The 26,627-nt window shown below is 43.8% G+C and overlaps 2 protein-coding genes across 5 annotated transcripts in view; one reads left to right on the top strand and one right to left on the bottom strand.

Annotated features, from left to right (window-relative positions):
• The window catches only part of PLEKHM3 (pleckstrin homology domain containing M3), a 798,157-nt gene that overhangs the window by 54,896 nt on the left and 716,634 nt on the right, over positions 1-26,627 (bottom strand). The window lies entirely within an intron of this gene.
• ZDBF2 (zinc finger DBF-type containing 2) lies at positions 74-26,550 on the top strand. Of its 3 annotated transcripts, XR_014557035.1 has the most exons (8): positions 115-444; positions 8,230-8,336; positions 8,972-9,023; positions 9,481-9,532; positions 12,213-12,312; positions 14,261-14,388; positions 18,901-25,251; positions 25,305-26,550. XR_014557035.1 is itself a non-coding variant. In XM_083706250.1 (7 exons), the coding sequence occupies exons 3-7, from the start codon at positions 8,972-8,974 to the stop codon at positions 21,641-21,643; spliced, it is 3,075 nt and encodes a 1,024-aa protein (XP_083562376.1). In that variant the 5' UTR covers positions 74-444; positions 8,230-8,336; the 3' UTR covers positions 21,644-26,550. The 3 variants fall into 3 exon arrangements, 2 of the variants coding, with proteins under 2 accessions (XP_083562376.1, XP_083562377.1); XM_083706250.1 differs by having other exon boundaries at positions 74-444; positions 18,901-26,550; XM_083706251.1 differs by having other exon boundaries at positions 164-444; positions 12,213-13,709; positions 14,055-14,388; positions 18,901-26,550.

The raw sequence follows: 26,627 nt of genomic DNA on the forward strand, positions 1-26,627 counted from the left end.
CGCCTCTCGCCGCTAATTCCCGCCTTTCTGGCCGGACGACCAATCGCTCCAAAGGCTCAGGAGGAGAAGGGAGGGGGAGCCGTGGCCGTGCGTCGTGGACGTCACCGACGTCGTCATCCTGGTCTGACGGAGGGAGCTGGCGCGCACGCGCACTCCCACCCCCACCGTTGCGCCGGCCGCGGCCGACTCTGCAATGCGCGCTCCCGGCCGCCCCATAACCAGCCGGGGACGTGGAACGCGTTTCCCTCCCTTCACGCTTCCCTCAGCCTCCGCCAGGCCTCTCTAGGAAACACCCTAGCCAGGCCCCCCCTCCCTCTCTTTCTGTGGTAACCCGGAAGAGGAAGCGGCGGCCGCGCCCTTTGACCCAGTTCTTAGCGGAGTGGGGGAGGGGGAGGAAAAAAAGGAAAGTCGCGACGGAGGCGAGGAAGGAACCCCGGAAAGAAGGTGGGCAAGATGAGGCGGCGGGGAAGGGGAGGGAGCCGAAGGCGGCATGGAAAGAAGGGCGCGCAGATTACGCGCAGGCCGCGGTTTTAATCCCCGTGCGCGCAGGGGGAGGCGGGGCCTCCTGGCTGCTTCCGGAGCGCGCCTTCAACCGAACCCCAAACCTCGTTTGCTCTTTTTATCTTTTATCCCTCAAAAATTCCCCCCTTCGCGGTTCTTTCAGGAGACCAGTGGGGGGTGGGGAACCCGACGGGCGTCCTCTGAACAGCTGCGCGGGAGTCGCGGGACCCCGTTTGGGTGCGCCTCCCCTCTGAGGAGGGGTCCCGCCGCTGCTGCGGAGGAGGAAGAAGAAGGAGGAGAAGCCGCGCGAGGCTTTTGCGCGATGGGCCCGGATCCGACCCAGAAGTGGCGAAGCTGCCCTGCTTCAGGCCGCGAGTGGAGGGGGAGGCTCACGTGGCCATGTGCTCCCCGCCACCCAGCTCAAAATAAAATGATTTATATATATATTTATATAAAGCACATAAAACAATCTGACTAACCAGCCTTGGCCTTGACTGGCTTGTGTCCATCTTGTAGGAACTATGGTCTTCCTTCCCTAGGCTTAATTCTACTGGAGGATCATTCTGAACTTCCACTCGAGTACATACGCTTCAGGTTACATATGCTTCAGGTTACAGACTCCACTAACCCAGAAATATTACCTTGGGTTAAGAACTTTGCTTCAGGATGAGAACAGAAGGCGCGGTGGCAGCAGGAGGCCCCATTAGCTAAAGTGGTGCCTCAGGTTAAGAACAGACCTCCAGCACGAATTAAGTTCTTAACCCGAGTTACCACTGTGTCATTCTGTTTGTCTTTTGTACCTATTACTGGAGAATACAGTGGTACCTCTGCTTACATACCCTTCAGGTGCTTCAGTTTACAGACTCCGTGAACCCAGAAATAGTACCTCGGGTTAAGAACTTGCTTCAGGATGAGAACAGAAATCGTGCAGCCGGAGACCCCATTAGCTAAAGTAGTGCTTTACATGAAGCACAGTTTCAGGTTAAGAACGGATCTCCGGAACGAATTAAGTACATAACCAGAGGTACCACTGTATTTCTTTCTTTCCAGTAGAAGATCATTCTATCCTTCCACTGGAAATTCGTTAGTTATTTCCTTCCTTACAATGGAAGTTGCTCCTTTCCTTCTGCAGCTCATTCTATCCTTCCCTCAACTGAAGGATCTTTCCTTCTTCCTTCTTTCCATTGGAGTTCCTTCTATCCTTTCAAAGGAGGATCATTCTTTTCCTTTCTTCCTTTCACTCGAAGATCATTCTATCCTTCCACTGGAACAGTGGTTCCCAGTTAGCTAAGTACTGCAGACCCTCTGTTTTTCAAAAGCCATGTATGGATATTTTGAAAATATTGTGATATCTGTCGTAGTTTTTGTTATGTGAAAGATGCCACCATACCCTCCAGCATGTCACAGCACAAAACCATGATGCATGGCTGCGCTTCTGTGTGAGAGCACGGGGCCCAAAATGGGATGTCCCAGACAGTTGACAGTTTGTGGACCCCCCTGCCTCTGTCCACCAGTTGGGAACCACTGCACTGGAGGATCATTCCTTTCTTCCACTGGAGGATCATTCTGTCTGTCTGTCTTTCCATGGTAGGGTCATTCTGTGACTGAGCTTCAGGGTGAAGTGGGACACACAGGCTGAGTGCCCTGGGAGGCCTAAAGAAAACAATACCGCATTCTCCCTTGTGCATTAGCGTGTTGCAAATGTTATGCATAACCCTCCAAAGGGAAGGAAGACGGTGTGCTGTGTGTGGAGAAAGAGCTACGTGTGGCTTGCGTGAAGCACCCAGACACGGTATCTCTATCTGTCACCATAGTTTGCCCAAACTAGCTGTTCTTTTTCATTGTTCGGTTGGTGAAGTTTGTGTAGAAGTTGACACAGCTTTTAGCATAAGAGACTAATATGGGCAGGAGGACAGTGAAGAAAGATGCTGCACAAGCTGGTGCTAGAAAAAGATATTTTTTGTTTTTATGAGTATCTTTCACAGGTTTTGCTCAGTGGCAAAGAGTCTCTGTGTTGCATATTCTAGTGCAGAAAAAGAAGGCAACTCAAAAATATACTGTATTATACAAGTGGGGATTCTGCAACAAAATGTTTCAATGTGTCTCCAGTTTTTAGAAGTAATCCTTGAATATCTTTTTTACTTCCCTGCCTGTCTAAGAGCATGCAGTTAAGTCAGGGGCTCCCATTCTTTTCAGACATAAGGAAAATTGAGAAACAGTCAAGGGCACAACCTGAAGTAAAAAAGGATGCCCCTGATTCCGCGCCCCCCCTTTAAATTGGGATAGGCATGACCACTGTATGCCATGTTGCAGATTCCAGGCTCAGCTGCTGGCTGTGAGCCCCAAGCCATATGAGCAGAAAGCTATACTGCTACTTGGGGAGGGGCAGTTTCTGGTAAAAGCACAATGGGAAGTGTTTTTTCATGAAACCTGGTGAGGGGAGTTTTTTAACCTCATGGCATTAAATCTTCCCCATCTTAATCTCACCTTTGAGAACACAGAAGCTGATCCTCTTTCTCCACCATTTTCCTTATTAAAAAAAGCAGACAAACTGAAGCCCTTAATACTGTATTTTGTAAGGTCCTCTCTGGTCCTTTTTATGGGTTTTAAAAACCATTCCCCCCCCCCTTTTGATTTACAAAATAATATACTAACACACATCTGAGGAGCCCCCTGGATCTGTAGGAACCATCCTTTATGTCAGGTGTCCCATTTTGACTTTTTAGCTGTCAGGCTAGATTGATGGAGGGAAGAGTTGGAAGGAAAGATTACAATATGGATACTACTGAGATGCATTTGACGTAGTTAGTCAACAAGTTGTATGGGTCTGTTCTGGTCGGGAACAGAGGGTGGCGATTGGGGGGGAACTGTCGTCGTGCCACTCCTTGGTGTGTGGAGTGCTGCAGGGTGTGATACTCTCTCCGATGCTTTTCAACATCTTTATGCTCCCCCTCGCCCAGCTGGTCCAGAGTTTTGGTTTGGGCTGCCATCAGTATGCTGATGACACCCAACTCTATCTGTTGATGGACGGCCATCCTGACTTAGCCCCAGACACACTGATCAGATGTCTGGAAGCTGTGGCGGGATGGTTATGTAGGAGCCGGTTGAAGTTAAATCCTTCAAAGACAGATGTCCTTTGGCTGGGTCGGGACGATATGGGATTGGGGGTGCAACTCCCATCTCTTGCGGGGGCGCAGTTAGTGCCAGCACCGTCCGTTAGGAGTTTGGGTGTAATCTTCGACACCTCCCTTTCCATGGAGGCACAGATTGCAGCTACAACAAAGGCGGCATTTTTTCATCTCCGCCAAGCTAAGCAGTTGGCTCCTTACCTCTCTCGCCCTGACCTAGCCACTGTGATCCACGCGGCGGTCACCTCCAGACTTGATTATTGTAACTCACTCTACGTGGGGCTGCCCTTGAGACTGATCCAGAAACTCCAGTGGGTACAGAATGCCGCGGCAAGCCTCCTTACAGGGTCCTTGCCGCAGGATCACATTCATCCAGTGCTTTACTAGCTGCACTTGCTCCCGGTGCAGTACAGGGTCAGGTTTAAGGTGCTGGTTTTGACCTTTAAAGCCTTATATGGCCTAGGACCCTCATACCTACGGGACCGCCTCTCCTGGTACAGTATTTCCCACGGAGGACCTTACGGTCTTCAAATAAAAACATCTTGGAGATCCCAGGCCACAGGGAGGTTAGGCTGGCCTCAACTAGAGCCCAGGGCTTTTTTGGCCGTGGCCCCAATCTGGGGGAACACTCTGTCACAAGAGACTAGGGCCCTGCGGGACTTGACATCTTTCCACAGGGCCTGCAAGACAGAGCTGTTCCGCCAGGCCTTTGGCTGAGGCACAGTCTGACCACCTCCTTCAGTAATCCTCATAGAACTCTAGCCCAATGGTTGCCATTAATTTTACTCTGAACTGATTTTAGAATGAATTCCAGTTAATTGATTATGATTTTATGTAAACTGTGTTATTTTTACTGTTGTTAGCCGCTCAGAGCCCGGCTTCGGCTGGGGAGGGGGGGTATAAATAAAATATTATTATTATTATTATTATTATTATTATTATTATTATTATTATTATTATTATTACTCCTGTCTGAAACCTCTTGTTCCCTGGAAAAAAATGTCCAGCTGCTGCATTGGATGTAGGCATCCATTTTGTGAAAGCAAAACTCTGACCTACTCTATTAAGATATCTGTGTTTTCAACTGTTACCGAACCTTATGGTTGGACTGGTGTTGCGGAAGCACTTGGCTGATTTGAGTGATATAGGAATTTCACTAATATGGTTTCTGGCAGCTATCATCTTCATACCATGAAACCAGATTATGTTACTGGCAGTGGGTAAGGAACAATGAGTGACTGTAGCAGCCCTGTCTGCTTAAATTCAAGGCTGCCCCAATAATGTATATAGAAGGGGTGGGGATTGTTTTTGAAAGCAAAAGGGGGATATGGGTAAGAGGAGCTGAACTGTCCGTGCTCCTGTGGCTTGCCCCCACTATTCTCCCCTTCTAGGCATATTTCTTTCCGGTGAACTCTGTTTCAGAATCTGGTAATAACTTGGGGAGGTAGGTTCCTTTTGCTTGTAATGTTCAGCCCTCACTTTCCAGTTTTATACATGCTGAGAGCTGTGTTTGAAATTCACCAGGCACATTTTGCATCTGGCTTTCAGCCACTTGCAACCAAATGAAGATGCCAGGGCGACATCTCCACCATCTGGAGGTGCATGCCTGGGGATCCTTGGATCTTGACTGTGTGCACGCACTAGCAACACATCCTGTAGAATTCTATCCATTATATAGTGGAACCTCTACTCACGACCACAGTCTGTTCCGTAGGCCTGTCTGGAAGTCGAAACAGGTTGCTGGGAGAGGCGTCGTTGTGCGTGGGCAGCTATTGCCCGCTTCTGCGCATGCACGAACAGCGATCACCGCTCCTGCGCATGCAAACCCGCTGGTTACTTCTGGGTTTGCCGCAGACGTTGGGCGAAATGGATGCGAGCCGAGGTGGACATAAGAAGAGGTTTGACTGTATTGACAAGGAGAATGAATTTCAAGAACTAAAACATTATATTGAAAAATACCACTTTTGAGGCATCTGCTCCAAAAATGGCAACTAGGCATTGTTTTGGTGACTGTTACCCTCGTTTTAAGGAGCCTTTTGGTGCTTAGTTTGTATATCTGAGTTTCTGACTAACCCAGAAATAGTGCTTCAAGGTTAATAACTTTGCTTAAGGATGAGAACAGAAATTGTGCTCTGGCAGCGGTGTGGCGACAGCAGGAGGCCCCATGAGCTAAAGTGGTGCTTCAGGTTAAGAACAGTTTCAGGTTAAGAACGGACCTCCGGAACGAATTAAGTACTTAGCCCGAGGTACCACTGTATTGCTCATACAAAGAATGATACAGGTAGTGAGACTAATAAAGAAGTCAAATAATAGTCTAATTGAGTCATTCTTTTTTCTATATCTTAACTGATGACTTTTTCCCTTTTTTGTGGGAGTGTAAACTGAACCTCATCCAATTAATTACAATTTGATATAAACATGAATAAATTTGCCATGTTTTTGCGAGTGTTTGTGTTTCTTGTCTGCCAATATTTTGTACCCCATAATACCTGTGGTGTGATTTATCTCACATTCAGTATGAGCTGGAGCTTAGTTGGAAGGGTGCCTCATGCTCTAGCAGCATCAGGTTTTTTGGGTTTGTTTTTTATTGACCACATGAGACCATGCAATTAATGATACTTGTCTCATTTGCAGCCCAAGTCTATTAATATTTACTTGGAAGTGGGCCTTGCTGAATTCAGTGGGGATTACTTTCCAAGGGAGTGTGCGTAGGATTGAAGCCTTAAGATTTGCACAGGATTGATAGGTAGAGTCCAGATGGTAGACACCATGCAGTCTATGTTTATGGTTCTTTGCAGTGTAAGCAAAAAAATACACAAGATGAGAGGGATGAAGACCCTTAGAATTGTGGGATCTGACTACGTCCATAGCAACACTGAGCATTGAATATGCTTTAGATAACTAAAAGAGAAGACTGATGATCTGATGGTTGTCAAAAGGGACCCGGATTCAATTAATTAATTAATTAATTTGTTAGTTGCATTATATTGCCGAGGGCAACCCAAACAGCCATCCAGACAACCCCCACCCCCACAGTGATACTTGAAAACCAAGAGGGAAAATAAATACATTTATTAAAAGCATTCCACCCGCTTCTAAAAGGCCACAGATACTTAAAGGTCAAATACCTGGTTCTAGAGGAAAGTTTTTGCCTGGCGCCTAAAGATATATAATGATGGTGGTACCAGGCGAGTCTCCTTGGGGAGAGCATTCCACGAACATGGAGGCACTGCAGAGAAGGCCCGTTCTCATGTTGCCTCCAGACCTCTCATGGAGGAGGCACACAAAGAAGGGCCTCAGATGATGATCACTGGGTTCAATTTGGTTCATATGAGAAGAGGTGGTCCTTGAGGGGTTGCAGTCGTGAGCCATTTAAGGCTTTATAGATCAAAACCTTCCTTTCCAGTTGGGCTCATTACTCTGTAACCTCTTTGCTGTACAGTAGAAATGATGGTATTTATCTTACTTTTCTGAGATACTGTTAGCACTTAAATTGCTTTGACTTTGACTCATTAAAAAAAACTTCAGTGGTTCAAGTGGCAAGATGGTAAACTGTTACATTAATTCTGGGATACAGAATATATATCAATAAATCCAGTCTTTGATATGTGTAATAATTGTTTTGATTTTGCGAAGTTAAAAGTTGATGCTTTCAAATTCATTTAGTTTTAAAGTTGTGATTTCCCTTAGAGAATACATGATGTGCTCCTTCATTTTTTTTGCCAATTTTTTGCCAATAAATTTTTATTAAGTTTTTAAAAAACAACATATTAACAAATTTAACAAATCTCAGCTGAACAATTTTTAAAAATACAAATTAATTTCCAATTTAAAATATCCTTAGAGGTTGAATTCCCACCTGTCGTTCCATGGTGTTTTTAATGCCCGCCCTTTTCTACAAAGAGTTCTTCTCTATTACACAACCTGATAATCATTATTATAATCTTTCTTCCATTGCTTAAACCTCCAAAAAAGAGCTGCACTCTTTAAGAAGTTCCTTGTCTTGATCTTTTACTTTACTGTTTTCATATAATTTTGCTTTTAAAAGCCATCTTTAATCAAAACTCTTTTTTCTCCCCCTTCGTTCCATTGCTGCGGGCATGCAGGGATCTAGTTGCAGTTATTGTATCCTCTTTGGAACCTTATTACTTTCTAACTTAACATCACTGCCCCCGGCATTCCACCCAAAACCACAGCAAGTCCTTACATTCCAGTCATCCCCAACATTCTTCTCTATAAAACTGCTTGGCTTTCTCTTAATTTTAGTAGATCAAATCCGTAAGTCCAGCCACAGTCCTTCCGGGTCAGATTCCATTTTGCATTTCTCATTCAACCAGACAAAACGAGTTTATGTTTACATTCCTCACTTCCTAACTCCCACCCCACATGCTCTTCCACTGGGATCTTTCCTGTTAAACTGTACTAGCAAAGGCATTGCAGTTTTTACATTATAAAAGTTGCATTGTATCCAAATGTTTTGTTTTGTTTTGATGCTCCTTATTGCAACTTAATCTTGATGCTAAGGTAGCGATTTCTCAACAGCTTTATAACTTTATGAACGATCTTCAGCTTGATTTTGTTGTTGTTGTTTTTTTTACAGGCTGTCAATAACAATGAAAGACGAATCCTACTCAGCAAACAACTTTTTACGTGAGAGATAGTGTTTGTATCCTGCTCTTCAAGTGGATGTGAAGGACAGCAAGAAGGGTAAATATTCAAAAGTGCATAGTGATTTTAGTTACGTTTATCACAGAAAGATTGGAATACTTCAAGTCATCCTTGTATAACTGAAATTTGGTATTCCCTTCCATCTAGACTCTAGGATAGTCTAGGCCCAGTAGTGCCTGCAGAGGCGAGCAAGAAGGGATTTTTGGTCATTCCCACAATCTTAGTGCCTTTTAATAGGGTTTGCTGCCAATTTAAAATAAGAACCAATGATAGATTCAGTCCTATAGTGATCCCATAACCATCTTTGACAGGCTATTCCCTCAACTCATGTCTCAGTTTGTAATTTAGTTAAGCCTATAAATACCTTATTTGGGTGTGTGCATGGCCTATTGGTTTTTCGTTTGCTTTCCTCGCCTTCCAAGATCTAATCCTTATGAAAGCAGTAATATCTCATGGCAGCAAAGGTCTTAAGAGTCTTAACAAAAAATAGAGCGAGGAAGAAAGTAAGCTCATTTTCTAACTTAAAAATGCAATTTATTTAATTTTTTAAAAAATAACGTGGGAAGCAATTTTAAAGTTAATCTGCAGCAGTGTTCTTGATATGGCAATGTTTCACATCTTGGAAGTGCCTTTGTGCGTGCTCAGCTTTTCTCTGCATCAATTTTATTTTACAGATGTTTGATCGAAATAAACAAGCCGATGAAGCCTCTGCTGCTTCAGCACAAGGTAAGACTCTTATTTAATGGGGGAAACCCACATACAGTGGTGCCCCGCAAGACGAATGCCTCGCAAGACGGAAAACTCGCTAGACGAAAGAGTTTTCCGTTTTGGAGGTGCTTCGCAAAACGAATTTCCTATGGGCTTTGCAAGATGAAAATGTCTTGCGAGTTCCTGCGGGGTTTTTTTCCTCCCCCCCCCCTTTTTCTAAGCCGCTTATCCGATAAGCCGCTAATCCGCTAATCCGTCAATGGGCTTGCTTCGCAAGACGAAAAAACCGCTAGACGAAGAGACTCGCAGACGGATTCTTTTCGTCTTGCGAGGCACCACTGTAATCAAATTATTAGCATCTTCTTGAAATGTATCTTTACTGCTTTGACAGTTAATGGAACTTGGGGAGGAGGGAATATTTGTTGGCCGATTTCCCTTTCTATAGATTATCTTTTCCCCACCCTCCTTCTTACAGATATAGAAAGAAGAGGTAATGAAGGCTCCTTACAACAGGAGAGAGGTAGCAGGTGAGTAAGATTAACGTGGAATTACATTGAAGCTGTATTCTTTATACTTTATACCAGGCATAGGCAGACTCGGCCCTCCAGATGTTTTGGGACTACAACTCCCATCATCCCTGACCACTGGTTCTCTTAGCTAGGGATGGTGGGAGTTGTAGTCCCAAAACATCTGGAGGGCTGAGTTTGCCTATGCCTGCTTTATACATTAACTATAACTTCCCATTTGTGGTCAATGTCACCCACCAACATACGGTCGACTACTTTTGGGATGCTGGTCTAGATGGGTCATTGGCCTCATCCATCAGGCTCTTCTTACACTCTGTCCTATTAAGTTAATGCTCAGATTTCTTATCTAGCATCTGATGAAAAAAACCTAAAGTACAGTGGTACCTCTGGATGCAAACAGGATCCGTTCCGGAGCCCCTTTCGCATCCTGAAGCGAACGCAAGCTGGGTGTGCGTGGGTTGCGATTCGCTGCGCATGCACATGACATCATTTTGAGCGTCTGCGTGCACGCAAGCAGCAAAATCCGGAAGTAATGCGTTCCATTACTTCCGGGTCGCCGCGGAGCGTAACCTGAAAACGCACAACCTGAAGCATATTTAACCTGAGGTATGACTGCACAGTCATACCTGGGTTGAAGTAGCATCAGGATGAATATTTTCGGGTTGCACTCCACGGCGACCCAGAAGTAATGGAGCGCGTTACTTCCGGGTTTCGCCGTATGCGCAGACGCTCAAAATGACGTCATGCGCGGAAGCGGTGATACGCAACACGCGAAGACGCGTCTTACGTTTACTTCAGAATGTGAACGGGGCTTCATAACGGATCCCGTTCATATCCAGAGGTACCACTGTAATTAAATATTTGCACTAGCACAGTGGGACTCCCTCCCCCTTGTGTTCTTTACAGCATCCCCTAAACTGCTCCATTATGTACATTCAAGGGAACCTCCAGATCAGATTTAGTGGGTGTGTGGGGAGGAGAAAATTGCACCGATGGAACTTTTTCCTTAGCGCTACATTGAAAGCAACCTAGATGCTCAGAGGCCATGGAATGGTGACTGACTGTTATGGGGAGGGGGGGATAAAAGCAGAAAACTGGGTGGGAGAGGGGAATGGGATGGAGTGTCATCAAAGAAGGTATGTCTGGCTGCCTCGCTGGAATACTGTACAGGAGCACTCCACACTGCAACATTTTGTTGCACATTCTGCCTGTATTTTATAGTAATGCATTTGGAGTATGGGGAGACTGAGGGAGACGGCGCTGTTTAAAATATAGCAGTGGGAATAGGGAGCAGAATGGGGGGGGGGAATTCCATTTTTCTCTCTATAGAACGCACCCAACCATAGGACGCACCTTGTTTTAGTGGGGGAGAACAAGAAAATAAAATCTCCCCCTCTCTGCTCAGCGCCCCTTCAGCGAAGCGGCAGGAGAAACAGAGAGCCCCTTCCATTTCTCCTCCCGCTTGGCTGAAGGGGCGACTACCCTTCAGTGAAAGGAACCCGAAGCCTCCAGAGCGGAGCGGGAACTCCTGCCACGCTCCAGAGGCTTCAGGCGGCTATCTTTGAAGCCTGGAGAGCGAGAGGGGTTGGTGCGCACTGACCCCTCTTGCTCTCCAGGCTTCACTGAAGGCAACCCAAAGCCTCCGGAGCGCGGTGGGAGCGCTCTTACTGCGCTTCAGCGGCTTCACGTTGCTATCGCTGAAGCCAAGGAGCCTGCATTCGCTCCATAAGACGCACACGCATTTCCCCTTAATTTTTGGAGGGGAAAATGTGCGTCTTATAGAGCGAAAAATACGGTATTTGATAGAATTGTTTTTGTTTGCATGCATATTCCATGACTGCTTTTGCATATTCCATGACTGCTTTTGCATATTCCATGACTGCTTTTGCATATTCCATGACTGTTTTTGCAGTCCGCAAAAAAATGAATGATTGTATGCAGTCAACAGTGAATTGTTCTTGAAGCCTTTCTCCCAATCTGGTTGACTGGCTTGCACTGCTTCCCCGCTCCCTGACTGAAATTTCGCTGTTCTGCATTTGTTACAGTTCTGACTCAAATCTACTTTCTTGACACTTCTTTCCTAGGAAATAATGCAGGATTAGCTTAAGCTACTTTCATTAACAATCTTCTTAGTTGGAAGCGTCTTAATGGCCTGTGATGTTGATCAGCATTGATAAATGATTTTTGTGAATTAATTTTAAGAGCCCATCGCTTTGGGTCTCTGAAATCCCTAACAAGTGCTGTATATGAATAATGTAGTGTAGCTGTAATGCATCTCGATATGTTACCAGTTCATAGCAATCTGGAAAATGTGTATGTTCTACAGAGTCGTTAGTAAAAAATGCTAAGAGCTTTCTACCTCCCCCATGGTCGAAATGAGGTTTAGGAATGCTTGTTCAATGCAATAACATCTTTTAACCATTTCAAAAGTGTAATGATTCTGAACCATTACTTTTTCACTCATCTAATATAGGGATGAATATTTCTTGGGTCAGAAAATTTTATATACGTAGAGGTGAGGCCATACTGAATTTTACTTATGTGTGGTTCATTTTGACTGAGTGTGGAAAAAGTAACATGAATGTTCTTTTAATAGCAGCCCTCATCCGGGTAGGAGTTTAACTTCTCTCTCCCTCTGAAAACAGCTGGTTATATGAAAATTTCTATTTTTCTTTTTAAGCATGCAAGTACCAGAGCTGGCTGGGCCTAGAGTACCTGTCGTACAGAACAGGCAAGGCTATTGCAACTGTTGCCATGTACACTACAGTAATCTGGAACAGGTAAGGACTTAACTCCAATTGCCATTATGGGAATTTTAGTTTTCCATTATTGGTCAAAGGGCTTGATCAGCTGTTAGTTTTACTCGATTGGATCTAAAAGTTTAAAAATAAAGGATGGGAACATTGTTTGACAGAGCCAGTTTCATTTTTAGTCTTCAGCTTGAAGGGGTTTGCACCAAAATATTTTTTTAGGTAATAGATCTGTAAACGGTGGCTCACTCCCACATTCACTGCAACTTAAGAAAAGCGTGTTTGTGAAAACGAGTGGAGTTCAATATGTGCATTAGGTGTAGAGAACTGCCCCTTTGTCCAGCAAGTCCCACTTTTCCTCATCTTCCTTAGCGCTATCACCTACAGTGGTACCTCTGGTTACGTACTTAATTCGTTCTGGAGGTCCGTTCTTAACCTGAAACTGTTCTTAACCTGAAGCACCACTTTAGCTAATGGGGCCTCCCGCTGCTGCTGCGCCACCACCGCACGATTTCTGTTCATATCCTGAAGCAAAGTTCTTAACCTGAGGTATTATTTCTAGGTTAGCGGAGTCTGTAACCTGAAGCATATGTAACCCGAGGTACCACTGTATTTCTCACTGCTATCATCACAATTCTTGGGCTGGGCTTGAGCTGTTGAGAGAAGTTGCATTCCACTGTACAAGATACCATGGAAGAAGATGCTCATGTGGCTAGTAGAACATTTAGGCAAGGAAAACCTGTGCCTTGGAAGCTGGGGGTAGAGAGGTTAAATACAATGTATTGACTTCCTTAAACCTTAGGAGGGAAATTCCATTGGCTTAAAGGGCAAGGATGCAGAACCTCCTCCTGCTGTTTCTCCAGGACCCATTCAACTGTCTTTCTATTACCATTTCTTACTCCTTAATTTTGGCCACTTCCACACCTCACCCTTGTTTCACCCAGTTCTGTGCAGTCTCTTTCTTTTGTCCCCCATCCCTTGCTGTAGCTGCCTCTCCCACCCAGGTGTCTTTGCTTCTAGTGGAGGGTTCAGCAAACCTTTCAGCAGGGGGCCTGTCCACTGTCTCTCAGACCTTGGGGGGGGGGGGCGGACTATATTTTGAAAAAGAAAAAATGATGCAAGAGCATCACAAGCCCCGGTGGCTGCTTACCTGTGTCTTGCGAGTGGCAGGGGCTGGTGGCGGCGGTGGAGGGATGATGAGCGGCCTGCGAAAGAGCTCCAGAGAGGGGCTGCTTAAAATGGCGGCCACTCGAGTGCTGCTGCTGCTGGCACCAACAAAGCCCAGCCCCCTTCCTCCTCTAGGCAGGGCAGGGAGAAGCCAGGAGGAGGCGCCACCGCCGTGTGAGGGAGATCCACACAGCGATTCCTGGACCGTCCGTGGGCCGGATCCAGAAGGCAATTCAGCCTGATCCGGCCTGCGGGCCTTAGTTTGCCAACCCTTTGGTAAAAAAAGACATTAAAGGATTAAGTGAAAATGAATTGATGAAAGAGAGAATGTAAAGATACAGTATGTTAAAATAAATTATTAAGATAAAAATTAGGTTAGAAGGATTTGCTGAAACAACAATTTAAATTAGAATACAGAAATGGGAGGTGCGAGGAGGTTCAAGGAAATAAGTAAAGGAAGAAAGTTATGTAAAGGTTTGATTTGTTTCTTTTTTCCTTTTTCTTCTTTTTTTAATGATTGTATGTTTTTTTAAAAAAAATTCTGTTTTCCCCTTTTTTATTGTAACCTTTAAAATTTTGAATAAATATTATTTTAAAAAAAATAGTTTGCCAACCCATGTTCTAGGGTTCGGTTGGGAGGGGGAAAGGAGAGGTGGGTATCTCTGTGGCATCTTTATCACACGTGTTCAACTGGCATCTTTTTCTGTTCATCTTTTTGGGAGTTACCCTTGATCTTGTGTATTGTAATGAAAACAGTTGTTAAGCTTTGATAGCTGATTAATATAAAGCATCGTCTTCTTCCCTCATTCAGCACGTGTACAGTACCCAGCACAGGCACTTTGCCACTTACTGCAGGAATCGTACGGGCACAACTAGCCTGATGGAACGTTTCCTGGAAGATGTTTTGCGGCACCATCCCTATAGATACCATGATAACAGGTAAAATACCCAGTGTGGTGGTGTTGTTTTTTTTTGGCTTGTCTAACTTTTATAATATATATGCAAGGTAGTGTGTTAAACTTCTTAAATTATTGAATTTGCAGCAGGTTTGGCCCTCTGGAGAAGGAACTTTACCTGGAGACCCTTGCTTCATACAAAACATGTATTTAGCTTAATGGATTGTTTCATATATCTGCACTAATTAAAAAGGTAAAGGTACCCCTGCCCGTACGGGCCAGTCTTGACAGACTCTGGGGTTGTGCGCCCATCTCACTCAAGAGGCCAGGGGCCAGCGCTGTCCGGAGACACTTCCGGGTCACGTGGCCAGCGTGACAAAGCTGCATCTGGCGAGAGCCGCACACGGAAACGCCGTTTACCTTCCCGCTGGTAAGCGGTCCCAATTTATCTACTTGCACCCGGAGGTGCTTTCGAACTGCTAGGTTGGCAGGCGCTGGGACCGAGCAGCGGGAGTGCACCCCGCCGCAAGGATTCGAACTGCCGACCTTTCGATCGGCAAGTCCTAGGCGCTGAGGCTTTAACCCACAGCGCCACCTGCGTCCCCCCTGCACTAATTACAGAGCTTTTAAATTTAACTGGTAGAATAAATCAGCATGATTCTATGGTTGTGCAATCGTCGCGTGATACAGCCATGCAACAAGCCACATCCATGGAAGCATTTGTGCAAAAGGGCTTTCCCCTCTTCTCCCTCCACCCTACCCACCCCCCCAATTTGACTTAGGGGGAGTCGGACTCAGAAGAACCCTTCAGAACAGCACGGGGGGTGTGTGTGGGAACATTCTGTCTGGTAGGGTGCAATGTTTGCACAGACAGAATGGTTGTAATAGCATGAGATTGAATTCTACTCAAAGAGATGTTGTGTGCAAATTTGGCTCCACATCCCCGCCTTTATTTTCTGGGGTCTTTCCATTTCTCTGGATGGTGTTATTTCAAATGATACCTGGAAGGAATATCTTGGCAGAGAGGGTTGAATGTCCAGATCAAGGCCAGCAAAGGTATAATGTAGGTATAATTTTGCTGTGAGAAGTGACGAGGGACTGAATATTAATCCTGATTCTGTTTTGGAAAACTGAATTGTGAAAATTTATTCTGTCTGCTGTGGACTAGGTTCTGCCATTTTTGATGAACTGATGAGAATGCAAAAATTAATTATGGGTGTGTGAGGGAAGTGCACAATGGCTGCAGTTTGGCATCACACTAAACCATAGTTCAGTGTAATACAAGCTGGAACAAGCTGCGGTGAGCCTTGGGCTCCCATCTCCTCCTTTTGTGTGGTTAAGGAGGAGTAGTTTGGAAGCGTTGGGATCTGCTTTTGCTTAACCACCTTTTTTCTTTAATAAATATTTATTAAACTTTTTCAAAAGAAATACATTAAAAAACAAAAAGAAAAAACAACAAAAGTACAAAATACAAAACAAAAACAGAAAAAAACATAAAATTTCCATTTGCTTATTTTCTTTTAACTTGTTTTCCAGACCTCCTCATACCTCCCTTTCTTACATTCCAGTTCCAATTATTAACTCGCAAATTATTAGTTCTCACCATTAATTTTGCTTATTTCAAAATCTTAATTTTTCATATATCTTAAAACATTACAGCTGGAAACTGCTTAATTTCTATCCAGCAACATTCTAGCATTCCTTAATTTTGCAATATTTCTGAAGATAATCTTTAAACTTCTTCCAATCTTCTTCCGCCGGCTCTTTCCCCTGGTCTCGGATTCTGCCGGTCATTTCTGCCAGTCCCCCACCTTTTTTTCATGTTACCTGTGATTTGTTTGAAACAAATCAGCTTGGAACCATAATTACGGAGGCATTTACTTAACTGGGTGGGGGAACTGCACAAACCTAAGGCTCACTGCAGCTCATCCCCGTTTGTTTGTGTAATTTCACCAGTATAAATGGAGCTGCAGCAGACATCCAGAAAAGTGAAGGAAATGCATAGGTCTCACTATCTTATTTGTATCTGTCTTCCCCCCCCCCCCAAAGGAGTATCTTTTCTGCCTGGGGCCTGAGTGGGGATCCTTAGCCCCAAACCCAGTGTTCTCTGCTGAGTCCTATCAGGATTCCCTGTCAAGCCTCGTGGGCTGCGTTTAGCACAACAGGGAACCAGTTGTTCAGGCCTTGAAGCGGAGCCCAAACAAAGCTATCCCATCTTTTGGAAGGATGCTATATTGAAAACAGCAGGCTATATCCAGTGAGGGTCTTCCAAACCCACCAGAGCTGGTTCTGAGGGGGCAGCATGCAGGGGGCAGGAAAGGAAGATGAATTTCCATTGTGCACCATGAAGTCTCTTGCCTGCAGTGATGGACCCAGCCCTGGGATCTGATGCTTTCATTTGCCTTCTTTCCGTTTGATTTTCAAAGTATGTCAAGAGCAAAATCCCATCTGGGCATCAGCTGTGAGGTCACCATTGGAACTTCTTAATAATAAACTCCTGGAGTGAAATAAACACCTGGCTATTCTGGGTTAGCTATAATCACATCACTCACATGTGGCAGCCACGAGCCAGGGAATAGGTCGTTCTAATGAGTGCAGACTAAAATAGTATTTTGCTCTGGTACCTGATATATTATTTATAAAAGTTAGCGTAGAAGGTTTTATTCCTTGGTGTTTCATCCATCATACTTTTATGTTATGCGCTGTATTGATGGCAGGGAGGATATTTCTGAAGACTGCTGTTTCATGCTGCTGCTATTTCCTTTCTGAAAAGACAGCGCATCAGTTCTTAGACTGCAGGATGCTACCAGAACATAAGGAATGTTCTTTGGTGTCTGTTGAGAAGCTAGTATTTCATTCACTGATATGGTTTATCAAAGACTTGAAATTAAAAGATACAAAGCGTCAAAAAGTCCAGGACAAAACCAGCTTTTCTGCCAGAACGCAATTCTGAGCAGCTGCCATGTATCTAAACCTTTCATTCCACTTAGATGGTTAGTGGCTGCTATGAATGCTCCCACACACTCGTAGGAATGTGTTTTGTTTTGCCTTTGTTCATTTTTCTGCTTGAGAGGCGTTTGAATTTTTAACACATCTCCCCTTTGCTGTGTTGATTTTAATGGAATTTCAGCATCTTGCAAGGCTATCTTGATTCTAGTTAGTATTAGAACAACTTGGGGACAAGGAAGCTGCTGTAAAAGCTTCTTTCAGGGCAATCTGGATATAAACTCAGACATATAAAATGCACACGAGAGCATAATTAGTGCAAAGATGAGCCTTTGCTCAACCATTAGTGCAAATCAACACTGATGGTTAACTGCCTGCATCCATGGTCAGAAACATGTGGCCTTTATTCAGGTAAACTGTTCGGTATGAAGGAAAATATCGACCCTTTTAAAACTAGGATTTCCCCTCTCAGATCTTTTGACATTTGAATGCAACCATGGACCTGTGTACCTAGTCACTGAATGGGGGCACAGTTAGTAATCAGTTGAGAATCTCATTAAAAAATTAGCCCATATCATTGTGAATATTGGCTGCAGTGAGAAGAACACTTTGGTTTAGTTTACAGAAAGGGCAAGGACAAGGGGTGAGAAGAATTCATCTACACAGCTGTGGATTAAGTTTATGCAGGTTTTACAGACACAGTGGCTTGGATCCTAATTTTTCATTCTGTAAACAGAAGCTCCTTCTGTTCATGGAATAAGAGAATTAGGATCCTAACCAGTGGCTGTACAATAAGATACACACAATACAGGAATATTCATGTTTTTGTCAAAGGAAGATTATTCGGAATAGAAATTCGTGCTGTCTTAGGTGTCTAACGCAGTTCATGTCTGTGTATAAACTGATACTGGGTATAGTTTATTCATATTCTTGTTGATACACTTTAAAAAAATCTGTCTTTCTTTAAATTAAATCCTATCAAAGTACCATTTCTAATCCTACAATGTAAAGATGTGTATGCATTGCTTCTGTGCTCTGGTCTCATAGGCAGCCATTAGCTGCATTATTACATTAAGCTTTCCTGCCTCAAAGAGTGTCTGCTATAACAAAGGCTGCCCAGATGAAGGCTCACATTCTTTCTTTTATTTTTATTGTCCCAACATATCCTTCCCCAGCGCTCCAGTAGCTCAGAAGAGTGTTAATCATTGTGGCAGAGAGTCTTGGCACTAGTAGTAGTTCTGGGAACAGTGCTGCAGTTTTTCCTATGCAGCAGAATCTCAGTGCTTCCCTCCCTCCCCTCCCCATTATACAGTAACATTAAAAGGTAAATGTACCCCTGACCATTAACAGTACAGTAACATTAATGGGCTTTAAATAAAACATTACCGTCCATGAAATTCAGAGTTCAAACCTGTAAGTTATGGGGCAGTTAATAAGGAGTGCTTTTGTTTGTGGCCCAATTTGACTTGCAGATGAAGTGCTGGTTGTACTGATAAGGGTAGTTCCTGTTTTATTAACTCTTGGGGCTCTTAATCCCGTAGCTGCAAACCCCAGTTTTGTGTTAAGTGTATTTACAACGTTTATGTGGGTTTTCTTCTCCCTTCCCCAGACCAACTCACGACGACATACGTACCGGCAGCTCCCAACCACTTCCCAGGAATGAGCCTCTTTTGCCGGTGGAAGTGCTGGAGAAGGAAAGTGCCATTAGCAAGGGAGAAGAACTGAGCACCGACAGTGCATTCATTGCGGAGTCAGGCTGCTTGACTTCCCAGAGATCACATGAGGAACTGAAAGAGGCTCCTGGGCCAGTCACACTTCTCCATACGCTAGAAGAAAGGGGGAAAGTGCGCAGCCAAGGAACTTCGCAGCAAACTATAGACATCTCTTGCAGTACAAGAAATCATGTTGCAGCAGATGGAACTCCGACTGAAAGTAGTAGCCATAAAACCCCACTTGCAGCAGTGAACCCCTTCCCCTGCCCATCATCCGTTAGCCACTCACCACCCCCTCCAACGCTTGCAAAAAATGTGAGGCATTCAGTAATACCAGATTTGGCTTCACAGAACAGGTGTGAGCAAACCACGCAGAGCATCTGCGATCAAGATGGATTACTGATGCCAAATTTGAGCCCCATTTTGCAGTCTCCCCCAAGAACTGTTTCACATTCACAAGATGGATTACCGATTCCAAATTTGAGCCCCGTTTTGCAGTCTCCCCCAAGAACTGTTTCACATTCACAAGATGGATTACCGATTCCAAATTTGAGCCCCGTTATGCAGTCTCCCCCAAGAACTGTTTCACATTCACAAGAGAGTCCTGTGTGTAATCAAGGCAACTCTTTAATCTCAGGTCAGGTTTTTTTAAAACAAGGTGGCTTACAGGCTCAGGATGAAACTCAGATCGCCGACTTCTGTCTCAGGGACACCAGCAACCCTGTGGGTACCGGTAACTCGCTGAGTTTTCAAGCAGTTCCCCAGTTTTCAGGGGGGAAAGAAAACCAGCTGAGCAGAAGCGCGGAAACTTCTGTAGATGAAATTATTGGCGAAGTCATTCTGAGACAGTGCTGTGAAACTTCTCCCAAAGAGTCGCCTCTCAGAGACGAAGAGACTGACCCATGCGTAAATATCCTGTCGCTTCTGGACCGCAACAGTGTTCATGGATCTGATGTAAGCTTTGATTGTGATGCAAATGTTCAGTCAGGAGCACACCTGCCTAAGGCAGCTGTTAAAAATCTAGAATTGCTCAAAGAGGTTCAAGTAAATTTACAAGATGAGAAGTATGGCTCCCAGCTCAGTTCCATTCTTCAAAATAACTCTGTGCAGCAAACAACAGAACCTGAACCAGAACCAGATGTGTCCATTCATCATAAAGAACCAGTTCTCCCAGCTTTGCCCCATGTGCCTCCTTCCTTTGTAGGAAAGACGTGGTCCCAGATCATGTACGAAGATGATATGAAAATTGAAGCCCTTGTGCGGGATTTCAGGGAAGGTCGCTTCCGCTGCCACTTTAATTCCAAATCCTTGGCTAATGGTGCAACAACAAGGAAGAAGAAGGAGGAAGAAGAAGAAGGGAAAATCAGTGCAATTGCAGCTGAGGAATTGGAGGCTGTGTCGGATAAAGGCATTCCGGAATTTGGCTCTGACTTCAGCAACTCTCCTGCTGCCTCAGAAACACAACACATTCCAGAAACGGTAAAGAAGCCTCAAAAAAGGACTTGGCGCCTTGCCTCAAGATGCCAAGTAGTCAAGGTTAGCCACGGCACACAAACTAGCTTGCTGAACTATCCCATAGTGAAACACAAAACCATTAGAAGGGACCATGAGCAGCCAGATCCGAAAGGTTACTTTGTATGGTCAGAGAATGAGAAGACACCCACCATGAAAACTAGACTCTGTGCCCTCAAGCTTCCTGAGTCTTACACCAAAATTCTGAACCCTTTACAGCCCCAAACCACAGTCTATGTTCTTTCCTGTCCAGAGATGAAATTGTCTAGGAGCAACGCTGAAGGCATTCCCAAAACGAGAAGATGCTACAACTCCACAGATAGTAAGGACTCCATAAGGTACAAATACAAACAGACTTCTATTAAGTATTATGACCCACTGACGAACCGAGTTTTAAAAACTCCTCCCCGGAGCGTCGCTGGGGGAAAAGCAAAGAAGGCTTCACATGTCCGGCAGCTCTTCAGGAGTCTCAGCCTTGATGCAAATGGGAAGAAGCGAGCCGATACGCAGTACGAATGCATAGCACCAAAGTCCTTCAATTCGCCAGATTTCAATGGTTTGTCAACACCTCTCACGTTGGATCCAGTTAAGGAGAAAGATAAGAATTCAAGTCATAAGATGGACGACTCTTCTGTTTCCCCAGAGAAGTCTGAGTGTCTGGTATGTAGCAGTTCAGAGAAATCCTATAAGCACCTAGTTCTTTCACCACTGAACTCCCACCAATCCCAGCAGGACGGTGACTTTAGGTTAACTCCCTTCAATAGGCAGAGGAGAAAGAACAGTAGTCGAGAGCCAGGGTTTTCCAAAAAAGCTGCAGGACTAGCTATTGTAAGGCGTTGCCTCATTCGGAGAGGGATCCGGAAACAGCCACCCAGGACTACAACTCAGGCAAGGGAGGGGAGGATGAGAAAGATTTATTGTGCTGCAAAATCCTCTGGCTTGTCCATTTCCAGGCATCAAACAAAGAAAGCTACTATAGCAAAGCACCTTAAGAAAGAAAAGCTTGATGCTAAAAAGTTAAAGGTGGCAAGCAAACCCAAGGGGACATTTTTGAATGACGCAGCGATTGTGGGCGTGGACATTTCTGAAGAGAGGCAGGGAACCACTCAAGGGCTTCATCCAAAGTAAAAAAAAAAAAAAAGGAAGTTACTGGAGGCAAAAATCTTCTTTGCACTGTGAAGTGTTTCCCAAACCACACCGACATGGATGTTGATTTTCCCTACTAAGAGGCACTCAAGAACAGGCCGAAGAGGTGGAAAGTGGGAGGGCTTTTCAGAAATCTTTTGCTGCGCCAGAGCTAGAAACTGAACAAGTTCAAGGTCCGACAACAAGCCAACATACCTACAAACTGTTCACGTTGCTGCTCTGGTGGCATGCTGCACATTGCACTGTTCTATTATGTAAAAGTTACAAAAAATAATAATGTGTATTTGTTTGTTTGAAAGCACTAAAAGGTCCTGTTTAATAGGCTCCCTTGCATCTTTGCCACAGCAGAGAAATATTGAACTTGAGTTGTACATTATTCTACCTGAAGGGAATGTAGTGCACTAAGTTTCGGAAGTGAATACATTTTCCTTGTACATAAGATTCAGCTTTTCATACCTAGCTGCTGAGAAACCCACCAAAACTTTACTCCGCAATGGCTTGCGTCCCTTGAGCAGAAGACACCCCTTGCATGTGTGTGCGAGGATCACCAGTCCTCCTCCCTTCCTTGTCTACAGCTCTACACAGGCACCCTGCTGCTCTGGAGGATCCCTCAACATCTGGAGTCAGTTTGGGGGGAAACTGCAGTTGGGAAATTGGACAGCCTCACAATGTTAGTAGAAGTGCCTTCAGCTTGTAATGTGTGGTCGTTGGATCCAAGCTCAAGAGCTAGGATCAAAAAATTAAACGGAATTGTATTTCAGTGTAATCTGTGACAAGCCATATAACACAGGGGGAAAAAAATCAGTGAGACTGTCACAATAGGACCTGCATACTCCAAAGTAAATTCCCGTTGTTTTCAGTGGGGCTTATGCATGTAGGATTTTACTGCCTGGACTAAGTGCACTTTCCTCGGGGTAATTCCCACCGAACACAACGGGACTTGCTTCTGAGTAAGCATGCACGGGATTACACTGTAAATTATGGGAGGAAGTATAAGACTAAGTAGAAGGTTTGCGAAATTACTATCTAACCCCTCCTCCCCACATGGTGTTGGTTTTATCTCTGCTGATGTGCACTCGTTTGTGCTGTTCCCACTTCCACCCCTTTGAAAGCAGATTAATCTACGGCTTCCCAGGGCCACACAGAACCGTTCCTCCAGAATGCTACACACAAGCAATATTTCTGTCCCCTCATTGAAATTAAAACTACCCAGGGATTTTAGAATGGAATAGATCTCTTATGCCTGGCTTCTCTGTCACCCCACAGCATAGTTGTGAAAATATTGGGAATGAATTAAAATAAAGCTGCCGCAGACAAAAGTTCTGAAAGATGCTACTTCGCATTTTAAGTCAAAACAGATCTACAGATAATGGTTGAGGAAGAAACCTAAGAAAATAATGGACAGGGATTTTTGTTTGGCTTTTATTTCATTTAAAAGCTTTTTTTTAAAAGTGCATATCCCTGGAGATAGAGAGTTAAATCCAGTAGTGTCCCTTCCACCTGTGGGACAGACAGAACTGATGAAACGGATTCCCCCCCAGATCTGCTTAGGTGTGCTGCGGAAATTTGTCCCAGAAGGTTGGTTGATATTCCAGAGCAGGGGTGTGTGTGTTTGTGTGTGTTGCTTGGGAGGTGGAGAGGAAGTCAAAGCCTCACATGGCATTGAGTCCTGCTCTTAGGCTATTGTGGTTATGCAAAACATTGTTTTAGATTAGCTTCCCTTCTCTACATATGACCCACCTGGATTTGTTTTTGTTGAAAAGTCTGTTTTCTGGGAAGAGACTTTGCAAGCGGGAATTGACACGAGACTGAATGTTGACACTGTCTTTGACACCCCTGGCTGTTAGGACATTGTTTCCATGCGAAGTACAGCACCCGGTTCAGTATTAGTGCCTCAGTCATTTGATAATTCTGACTAACAGAAAAGTAATTTTTAAAACAGAAGTTCTTTCACTGATAATTTTTATAACAAAGTTACTTTATAAATAAAAAAAGCTTATAATGCAAAGGTTTCTTTTTCAAAGTCAAGTTTATGTGTTAAACCAAATTATACGGTTATCACTTACAAATTTCAAGTTAGCCTAATTTTATTGATAAGAGTGTCCTTTCTACCTAATGTGCCAATTTGGGTTTTTTTAAAAAACAAAATGATGTATGAATACAGGTATACATAGTTCTGTTTGTTCATAACATTTTATTAACTTTTTGTTTTTAGTGCATTGGCTTGATTTTGACTATACCTAAAGAGTTCCACATATTCGTAAGTTGTGCTCTTCTACGACACTCATTTTTCCTCACAACCTCAAGCAAGATGCACTGGGCAGAGTTTATCTAACTTCTAAAACTTTTGAATATTTGCATGACTTTCCTTTGTAAATAGGGTCTTCAACCAGAGCAATTTTTTTAAAAAAGAAAATGGCTATATTTAAGGAATTTTTTTCCAGTAACGATATATTTTTTCTTTAAAAACAGAATGAAGATTAACATCTTATTTTTTGTAAGGTAAAGGGCTTAGAGTGTAAGTCTTGGGAAAGCTGTTCAATGTTTAAAAACATCTACGGTTCTTACATGTGTATATGCCTCCCCCATGTCTGTTAAAATATCTCTATGTATGCTTGATGTACATGAAAGTTGGGGTGACCATGACATTTTGGTTATGGATTCATTTTATCCATTAAGTGGATTTTATGTGTATGTGTTTAACTTATTATTCTCCAGCCTAGGCACATGGAGTAGAGCAAACTCAACAATTTGAATAGATCGGTCAGAATCCAAAGACATGCTGGCTAAACATTTTCTCTTGGATATACCTATTTTCAGTTCTAAAGGTGAGCCCAGTTTTCAGTTCAAGTTCTGATGAGGACTGCCAGGTTTCAGGTTTCGAGATGTGGAAGTTTTACGCACTTCCTGAGGTTTGCCAGGAGAAAAATCTCAGGTTGAAAGCTCTGGATAAAAAACGCAAGCTGTTTTCTTCTTGGCTTATGACATCGCTCTCCCCATCCCACACCTGTCACAGGTCCACCTGGCTCGTCCACCAGACACTTCCCTTCCCAGGTGCCGTTCCCTTTCCCAACCCCAACCCAATGCCAGTTCTGCCAGGCCCTTCATCTCTGGACCTGAGTCAGAGAAGATCAGGCAGTGTATCATGAGACTGCAGGTCTTTCCGCTGGCAGCAGCTTTTGGAGGCCTTGGAGTGAGTGCTGTGAGATGAAAATGGAGGACAGCTGGCTCAGGAGTCCTAGTGGGCATGCAGAAGCTTCCCTTTGTATATTGGCCATAAAAATTAAATGAGCAACGTTTTTTAAACGGGGAGGGAAGCTGCTTAGGAAACGTGTGTGTGATAAATATTTTATCACCGCTTCCTGAGAAATTGTGTTAAATGTCAGAATCAAGGAATCAATGTCAGAGGAATCCCTAGGAAGTTGGGGCAGAATTATTATGCGTGAAAAACTTACTTCCCCGAAGCACCGCCACTAGATCCAAGACCCACCCTGGCCGTAATGGCTTTCCAGATTTCACTGTCTTTACAGTAAACGTTCCCCTATGCTATGTGTCATTTAGTTGGGAAAAGGCTACGGTAGCAAAATCTTGTCTGGTGATATCTTTGCACTCAAGTCTGCAGAGAGAACCTTGAATGTTTCAGGTCACTTGCCACCGAGACAAATGTGGGAGCAAAGTAAAACCTGCAGGGATAATAGAAATACTGGTACACTTCCAAAAGAAGTGCAGTAGATGGCGGATCCAGAGAGGTGAAACTCCATATTTGTTGCAGTAATGTCATGATTCTCATACTGTGCTATCAGAGTTGCAGCAAGAGAGCTTTCAGGCAAATTTAATATGCAATTACTGCAGATCTCTGGATACAACCAGCGCCCCACTCCAGCACCCACAATCATGTTGAAAAACAAATGTTCTTTATGAGAGTTGAGAAATCCCTGCTTCCTCCAACATTTAAAATAAAGGTTCCCTCTTCCTCTCCAGCGATGTTTTAATGTACTTCTAACCTTCCTTGTTTTATTACCCCCCTTTCATTTCTTTTGTCCAAATTTGCCTCTTGTGTTCACTATTAAAAGTGTTAAGACTTTTTTGTGTGTGTGTGTGGGTAGGTTAAACCTTTATTCTGAATTTTGGTGCAAAAGATTTCTTGAACAAAGTACATTAGCAGTATTGCCAATTGTAGCTAAATTTCACTGTACTGAGCGCAGGAGTTGGAGCTCAATTCTTTCCTGCTTGGGATTTCTGTTTATTGCAAGAGAACACATCTGTGCACATATACGTAGATGTTTAACACTTCCAACTCAGGTACTTTGGTACCAAACTTTTAAATGAAGATAGCTAAATATATTTTGGGTTGAGGGTCCCAGGCTGTGAAACTTGTTTAGTTTCCCATATTTCAACATGTGCTCAATGAGGTACTTCCTAAAGATTATTGGGGTTGCCAAATTCAGTCTTTGACTGCAATCACCTATAACAATGAGACAGAGAAGGATAAAACCTTACTTTCAGGATCTTCAATTTCACAATTAAAAGCAACTTTATGGGATCATTAGGAGTCCTTTTTTTCCACTGCTCCAATAAACGGGACCGTCTAAACAACGAATTGTTCCAGACTGTAATATGATTGCTAACTTTTGAACACTAATGGATGAAAGATAGGCTGGATATTTAAAAGTACCTAATTCGTGGGGTAAGCTGAACTTCACATTTTATATGAAAAGTTTGCTTCAAGTCATACATTTGTCTCACTGATAAGCAAGCATGTGCAGAATCAAAGGTTATTATTTCTCCTTTACTTGTAATAGTTTACTGTTCTTGTTCATTTCTTTCACAAAATCTGGAAGAGAAATCATTTTTCTTTGAATAAAATAAAGATCAAAGTTGGTATTGTGTAGTTGGTTTTATGTTTTATTTTTAAAATCCCAGAAATGTGTTGTATGTTTCCTGTTGTTGCTACCTGTTTGGCAGA

This window comes from Podarcis gaigeae (assembly GCF_964106915.1).
Source record: "Podarcis gaigeae genome assembly, chromosome: 1".
NCBI classification, from domain to species: Eukaryota; Metazoa; Chordata; class Lepidosauria; order Squamata; family Lacertidae; genus Podarcis; species Podarcis gaigeae.